This window comes from Dendropsophus ebraccatus, chromosome 1 (assembly GCF_027789765.1).
Source record: "Dendropsophus ebraccatus isolate aDenEbr1 chromosome 1, aDenEbr1.pat, whole genome shotgun sequence".
In the NCBI taxonomy this organism is placed as follows: Eukaryota; Metazoa; Chordata; class Amphibia; order Anura; family Hylidae; genus Dendropsophus; species Dendropsophus ebraccatus.
The window spans coordinates 108,835,809-108,844,513 of NC_091454.1; the positions used below are offsets into that span (position 1 = coordinate 108,835,809).

At 39.6% G+C, this 8,705-nt stretch overlaps 1 protein-coding gene across 1 annotated transcript in view; it reads right to left on the minus strand.

Moving 5' to 3' along the window:
• The window catches only part of SLC13A1 (solute carrier family 13 member 1), a 57,124-nt gene extending 50,306 nt beyond the window's left edge, over nucleotides 1–6,818 (minus strand). Inside the window, exon 1 of the mRNA XM_069976626.1 lies at nucleotides 6,691–6,818. Within this exon, the coding sequence (XP_069832727.1) occupies nucleotides 6,691–6,792 (102 nt within the window). The 5' untranslated portion in view covers nucleotides 6,793–6,818. The remainder of the gene's footprint in view (nucleotides 1–6,690) is intronic.
• Nucleotides 6,819–8,705: the final 1,887 nt, after the last annotated feature.

Genomic DNA, 8,705 nt, shown 5'->3' on the forward strand with positions numbered 1-8,705 from the left:
ATAAATCCCAGCTTGCCCTGTTCCCTGGGTTGGAGCCTCTACATGCTTCCCATAGCGTTTGGCCCAGCTCCCTGTTGTTCCTGTGTCCTGTCCGTTACCTGGTCCCAAGTCCCTGTTCCTGGTTCCTGTTCCCCTGTCACTCCACCTGTTCCCGTGTCCAGCCTGTCACGTGCTCTCTCATCTGCAGACTATTGCCTGTGCCATCTCCTGCCACGCCTCGCCTGCCGACACCAGCAACCAAGCCAGGGGTAGCGACCTGGGGGTCGCCTGCCGCAGCAAGTCCATCCCGCCTTGCGGCGGGCTCTGGTGAAAACCAGCGGCCCCTTAGACTCCGCTCCCTGGTGAGGTTTGTGCCATCGCTGGTGCCGGTCCAGTGGATCCACTACTCCGGGCGTTACAGATACCTCTAAATAAGCTAAGAGACTATAGGAGGTCACAATGAGATAACATGACCCAACTGAAGAAAATCATTCCAAGAATTTTCAGATAGAAAGGATCAACTAAATACGGTAGTACTAGCTGAATTATATGTACAGTATTAGCCAACTAGCTATATAATGAGTAATAAAACAAATTGTGGGACTGCTTCTTTAAAGGTGTCCTATAAATAGGAGGATTATTCCAAGATATTTTTTCTTCATTTTTTCATTTCAAATATGAAAAATTTATCAACTTTGCAAACATTTTGTTTTATGAATAACCTCTGATTTTGTGTGAACAAACTTATGTCCCATGTTACCATTTCTGAATGGTAACAAACTAATCCTGTGTAGTATGTATGGAGGTGATGCTGTAAAAGTAAGGATTCAAAGATGCCTGGATGACAAACTCTGCAGAGACAGGTCACGGCTGGAAGAAGTCATCATGACAGTCTGGGCTAGAAGCAGATTAACAGGTCAATGTCTGGTTTGTTGTCACCTGTGAGTCACTAGATGTAACTGTTCCACAGGGAGATGTGCTACTGATGAGCAGGCTAAAATGACACGATCAGCCAAGGAATGAGTGTTTGCTAGTTTTTGGCTGAGCGTTGGCTGGATTAAACAAGACTATATTGGCCTATTTGAGCAATAATCGCCCAGTGTAAGTTGTTTCTTTGATGGAGATACATTTTGCTTGTTCCTGGGCATGTGTCTTTATTGAAAACAATTGCCTAACCAGGGGACTATTAAATGCCAATAGAACAGACGCCATGTTTCTTTGTTTTTTTTTTGTTTTTTTTTTTTGCATTGCCTACAATATTTCTTTCACTGTATATACAAAAAGTGCATTATAAGATAAAAAGGAACTTTTTAATATGTTTTAAGGGGGAAAAATGTATCTGCTACTTGTTATAGCATGTACTCTTTTACCAAATGCAGCCTTGGTTAATTAATAAATAAATAATAAAGTTTACAATTGTTTTGGATTGTTCTTTATGAGTTCTCAAGATCTTACTGAGATCAACCTTTGACCACTGACCGAAATCTTCAGGGACATTTCCGTAGTTAAAGGCAATCTGTGCTTTCATAACTTGCTTTTATTCTCTGGTGCAAAGTGTTGAAGAAGGATTCCGAAGCCCCTGAAGTTCTGAAGGCTATAGCCATCCTCGCTCTCCCTTCCATCCCTACCCCAGCTTGATTGACAGTCAGCTGGAATTTAAGCCATGTTTCCAAATCTTACACCTGCATATAGGTTGTATACACAGCACGAGAAGGAGATTTGGAGGCAGGGCTTAGAGCCAAAAGCTAACTGTCAATCAAGCAGTGACAGGAATGGAAGGATAATCAGCATTTCTGTGATTTTGGAATGCCTATTTGGTGCTTTGCATTGTTACTATGATATGGAAGGCTGAGTGTCATTTTGCCCTTTTCAATTTATTTGCTGTATGAATTAGTGCAGCAGACTGTGCAATACAATAAAAAAGTATACTATGTGAAATCCTCCAGGATCCTGGAGTAAAATTCAACGAGTTTGCGTTTGGGAAAAGTAGCTTAACCCCAACAGTTAGGCAAGTCTGTTCAACACTAGTTAGAATACAGTAAACCAAGGGTAAAAATATACTGGCACTACTAGTTCAGTTATTGTCTTCCAATCAGACGGTGGGGAGACACCACTGGCTACTGACCATAAGTCCTAGTTTTATGGTTTGCAAAAAACATTGTGGCACTCACCAAGCTAGAAGCTCGGTGAGTGCCACATTTTCTCTTTGTGAAACATATAACACAAAACGCTAACAAAAAAAAATGGTTTTGTTTTGAGTTTTTGTCTGCCATATTCTCATTTTAGTGTAAATTACTATAGGCATTTCTATCTTTTTTATGATCAATATCATGTAAGGCTATGTTCACACAATGTACTTTTCAGCCTGGGTGGCATTGCTCTGAAATCAATGCAATGCTGTCCATTCCATGCACACAATGCACCGACAACGACCATTGTTCAGTGCGGCTGTGAAAAAGAATGATCATATCAATAACAGCCACTGTTCCATGAACAGCTTCCGTTATTAATCTTCCATGCACACGTAGATGCAGTCTGTGCATTCTTGATGTGTGTATGGAAATCAGTGCTCAATTGATTTCCATACATTCCTCGAATGGGCTGTATGGAAATAAATGTTCCTGCAGCTGTCAAAGCTCTAACGGCAGCGGGAACATTCAAACACCTGCCAGTGTTTGGCCAGTATAACAATGTTAGGCCATACTCACACTGGCCGTTGTCAGAGAAGATCATCCCTGATCTTCACTTCTGATGAATTGGGATGCGGGCGCATCCCGCACGCTCCATTGTGTGAACTGACAGGTTTAGTTTCTTGCGTGGCCGCTAGTGATCCCGGCTGGAGTGTATACTATGTGTATATGCAAATCAACAACAACGGCCGTGATAATTACGAAACTTACGTAGTGTGACCAAAGCCTTATGCTGTATGTGAACATAGCCTTATAGAGCAGGAAAAACTGAGCATATAGATACAGTATACTGTATACCATTCTGTGTTGAGCAGTCCAGTCTGGACAATCTAGCATGGAAACATTGAACATTTCAATCAATAAATTTCACATGATAATAAATATTTTCTTATAATATATATATATATATATATATATATATATATATATATGTGTGTGTGTGTGTAGATATATATATATATATATATATATATATATATATATATGTTAGTCTGCTCGGCTCCTTCTGCTCTATAACATGATGCTGATAGCTTAGATACACTTTTATGGTGACAGTTCCCTTTAAGTCAAGTGATTCCATATCATGTGACCTTAGGATTTCTATTGAAGAACTGGGGGGGGATATGCCAGAAATAACTGCCACTATGTATATAGACCTGAAACTTTTCCTGTCATCTTTACCTCCCTATAAACATCTTGGGGGGACAAACGCTAAATGTAGGCCCTGCTGCTATTTGGTAAAAAAAAGTGCTTAGCAATAGCAAAAATCATTAAGGGGATATTGCATTTTATATTCCTCATTCACATTTTATATTTCTCATTCACATATATAGAATTCTCCCATCATGACGGGGGAATTCTGTATATATGATATTGGGTAAGATGTTATGATTATAATTAGAGATGAGCGAACCGGGTTCGGGTTCGAGTCGATCCGAACCCAAATGTTCGGCATTTGATTAGCGGGGGCTGCTGAACTTGGATAAAGCTCTAAGGTTGTCTGGAAAACATGGATACAGCCAATGACTATATCCATGATTTCAACATAGCCTTAGGGCTTTATCTAACTTCAGCAGCCACCGCTAATCAAATGCCGAACGTTCGGGTTCGGATGGACTCGAGCATGCTCGAGGTTCCCTCATCTCTAGTTATAATCCTAAGGATTAATTAGCTATGCATTTTAATCCAGTTAAATGTAAAAAAATTTTTATATACACCATATACACATGGCAGTGTGAGAGAATGCTGTCATCGGACTCCAGCGGGGTGCGAAGCTTGGAGGAGTTGGGGTGTTGCTTGTGCTGCAATCCGGCTCCCTGTCTGTGCACTACCAGACATGTTGGTGTTTGGCTGCAGAAAATGTATCTATTTATGAACTTGTGACATCATGGAAAATCTTGGTTTCACTTTCGGGTCACCCATTACGTTTTCACTATAAAGTAGACCAATGTATGTGCTAATTTATGCTTGATAAAGAGGGTGGTGGACCCTCGAAATGCAATGCATTGCTATCTAATAAAGAAGTATTTTGTCCCGTGAGTGCCTGGCAACGTGTTTATCCAAGATAGGAAAATCAGGTTCTGAAAGAGGTGTTCTGGTGCCAATTAGAATCTATTATTTTTCTATTTCCGCATCAACTTGTATCGGCACCTAGGAGGGTGTTCGGAAGGTGGAAGGCAGCCTAGCCTCTAATACCCACAAAGCGATCTTTAGTGTCGTACCTAAGCATGTACGACCTTACCAGGTGAGCGTGCATTTGTGTTCTTTCCAACCTTTGCCACCCAAAAATTATGTTTTGAACATGCAGCGCCGTTGTGTCTTGTTTTGCATCCATATTGCTTTGTATTTCATCTGTCTTTTACCTAATTTGTATGTGTTTTTCAAAATGTAGCCATATTTCCTGCCTAAAATACAGCCCATAAGTATTTAATGTACAGAAATACGGGTGTAATACTAAGCAGTACTAATGAAATACTGATGGTATTTGATCTGTAATATGTCCATATTTCAGATCAGTATTGTAGATGTATACAAAGAAACGTGGTGAAACAGGCCTTAGGTTGTGTTTAAAAAGTGTGATTATAATCCTGTTTTTAGTCAGTATTTGCATCAGTACTTGTAAGCTGAAACCAGAATTGGGACAAAGAGAATAAGTTTTAGGCTATGTTCACACATTACGTAAGGGAACGGCCGTTCCGTGACCCCGGCCGGGTCACGGAATGGCCGGTCTCTGGCCGGATCATCTCGGCCGGTACTTAAGTACTGGACGGATGATCTTTCGGCCGCGGAGCTCTGATGCGGGCGCATCAGCGCGCGCCCGCATCAGAGCTTCCCATTGCACACAGTGAAGCAAGCAGCCGGAGCTGCTCGCTTCACTGTGTGAACTGACAGGTCTTTCTGCGGCTGGAATTCACCGGAATTCGCCGAATTCCGGCCGCAGAAAACTGACCTTTCAGTTATTTGTGGCACCGCATAGATCCCGGCCGGAGCGTATATAGGATCCCATTGAAAGTAAGGTTATGTTCCACCCCGCAAAACTACGGCCGTAGTTCTGCGGCGAGAACTACGGCCATAGTTTTACGTAGTGTGAACATAGCCTTAAGAACAAAAATGTGCACCTCCTCTGCGTTTTGCACCAGCTTGTGGTCTGAGGTCAAAAATAAAGAGAGAGCCAAATTACTGATGGAAATATTTCCTTGTACTAGTAGATTAAGGCTGCGTTCACACTACGTATATTTCAGTCGGTATTGCAACCAAAACCAGGAGTGGATTAAAAACACAGAAAGGATCTGTTCACACAATGTTGAAATTGAGTGGATGGCCGCCATATAACAGTAAATAACTGCCATTATTTCAATACAACAGCCGTTGTTTTAAAATAACAGCAAATATTTGCCATTAAATGGCGGCCATCCACTCAATTTCACCATTGTGTGAACAGAGCCTTTCTGTGTTTTTAATCCACTCCTGGTTTTGGTTGCAATATTGACTGAAATATACTGCCTGAAATATACATATACTGACTGAAATATACGTAGTGTGAACGCAGCCTAAAGGTATGTTCACACAGGACTGATTTGCTGGAATTTTCAGCTGAATTGGGCTGTTTTGGTACCACACACAGAAATTTCTGCAAACCCATTCAACTGAATGGACAGCTGACCATATACTGCAGGATAATGCAAGAGAATTTATCTTGCTGGCCCTGAAAAACCATAAGTGCTCCTGAGAAATGGAAGGAACATAATGAGAAATGGAGGGAACATAATGGAAATTTAAAATCCCACTACTGAAAGCAAATGCAATATTGACTATATAAATTGAAAATTACAATTTGCTTATTCTCTAATATATGATCTACAGTAGTTAAGGTTCAAGCAGAGCTCCTCGAACCTATAGTAAAGACAGTGTAGACACACTAATGTAATTTACAAACTATAGTATGTAAAGGTCCTCCTGTGTTGGGTTGCGGTTTGCTGTATAAATGTAAAACGTAAAAGAAACTATGGGGGATATTTACTAACAAATCTAAAAACACGATTTTGTCAAAGATGTTTTGGCATAATTTCCAATCTAATGTGTTTAGTCAAATTTATGTAAATTGTCTAATAGCATAGTAAATGTGCCTTAAAAATAATAGTCTTTTAATTAGTCTAATAAATTCACCTGGTTCGGAGCAGACGTAGCGATGCACCAATATATGCGACTTTTTGAAAAATTGAGCAGTTAATAAATTTAGCTAAAAAAGAATTCTGGCGCACTTTCGATCTAATTAACAACAAAAAATCTAATTCAAAAAGTTGCATCTAATTTGGATAGTCTTGTCTAAAAAAAGCTTCATAAATTCATATTAAATTTATTTTAAGCGCAAACTAGATATATTAGACTAAAACAGGCGCAGTTAGTTTGATAAATGTCCCCCTATGTGCTTTTTGATTACTGAGCAATGTTTTCTGACACTTTACTGTAAATAAGAGTGCAAAGGGGAAATGCAGGAATGAAGAAAGAGAACACTACTTACTGTTGTTCTTATGATGAGAGGTACAGGTAAAAGAAGTATTGGTGTTAACACAATCAGTAAAAGCCTGCGGTACATCCATAGGTAACTGAGAAAAAGCCGCATTGTTCTGGTGTGCTGGTTCCACTTGTCTATATGAACACAAAAAACCAGGATGACCTTAAATAGATGAGCTTGATTAATGTTTCTCTAAGGAATCACCTTTAACCACTCACATGCAGTTCTCACACATAGTGACCAATAAAGTTTTATTGTTTTACTGTTGGAATTTCAGTATTGATCAAATGAGAAATAATAGAAAATCATAACTACAGACTTTTCTGTTATTCCAATATTGTACTAAGAAGATTAGTCACTAGGTCAGACATTATGAAAAAAAGAAGCAAAGAAATTTCAACCATGTATTAAAAGGATATAATGTTAATAGCGTAACCTAAGGATAGGCCATCAATATGACATATGACATAGGAGAAGGTAGGTAAAGTTTGTCTGTTTGCTGCCGACACAAAAGTGTGCAATAGGGTTGATATTCCTAGAGGTGTCAGTAATATGGAAAATAATTTAGTTTTGCTAGATTAGTGGTCCAAACATTGGAAATTGAAGTTCAATGTTTCCAAATGTAAAATAATGCACTTGGGGAGGAGGAATCCTCTATCCGAGTATCACATCGGCAGTACTGTGTTGGAAAAGACTTCAGAAGAGAAGGATTTAGGGGTAGTGATTTGTGACAGCCTTAAAATGAGTCACCAGTGCAACCAGGCGGTGGGGAAAGCAACTTGTATGCTAGGGTGTATAGCTAGAGGTATAACCAGTAGGAAGAAGGAGATTGTGATCCCGCTGTATAGAGCTCTGGTGAGGCCACATCTGGAATACTGTGTCCAGTTCTGGAGACCTCACCTAAAAAAGGACATTGATAAAATAGAACGGGTCCAAAGACGGGCTACAAAAATGGTGGAGGGTGTGAGGCATAAACCATATCAGGTAAGACTTAAAGATTTGAATCTGTATAGTCTAGAGGAAAGAAGGGAAAGGGGGACATGATTGAAACCTTTAAGTATGTTAAAGGACTAAATAAGGTTCAGGAGGGAAGTGTTTTTAGTAAAAAACTGAGCTCAAGAACAAGAGGACACAGTGAGAGGTTAGTTGGGGGAAAGATCAGAAGCAACGTGAGAAAATATTATTTTACTGAAAGAGTAGTAGATACCTGGAACAAACTTCCAGCAGAGGTGGTTGGTAAATCTACAATAACATAATTTAAACACGACTGGGATAAAAATATATCTATCCTAAGATAATAAGAAAGAAAATACTAAAAGGGCAGACTAGATGGACCCAGTGGTCTTTTTCTGCTGACAATCTTCTATGATTCTGTTTCTAATATTATATTGGGGGTGCATCCAACTTGCATTACTTACCAGATGAGCACTATATTTTCTTCATCATACCAGGCACAAAACTGTAAATTTCATGGTTGTTGCACCTGGTACACTGGAGATCTCTGCAGACCTATGCAAGTTAATGGAAGTTGTGATACCAGATATGGGCACTATAAAATGTACAGAGCTGTGCCTCACAACCAAATCCAGTAGGACAAAACAGGGAAAGGTCTCTCAAGCATGAACTTTGAGAATGATTTCCCTGCAGTGATCTTATAAGATCCATTAACAGTTCTAAGGCAGTAGGCCTTGTTGGCTTGTGTCTGATTGCTTGCTTATTTATGTGCACATATCACATTAAAATCTAACAGACACTGAATTAGACTAAGTGATCACATAGAAAACCCAGTGTCAGTGTTCTCAAAACACTATTAAGAGTTTGAGGAAAAAAATTAAAGTGGAATGTTGGACAACCAGTGTAGGTTTGGATTCAGGCTTGAAATGACTTGGAGCGGAATATAAAACAATTAGACACTATACTGGTGTCTGGAGTCTTTTTTCTCACTACCCAACTGTGATGTGCAGTTACATGCAATGACTGTTTCAATCATATACATCATTAAGCTGAATTTTTTTTTTGTA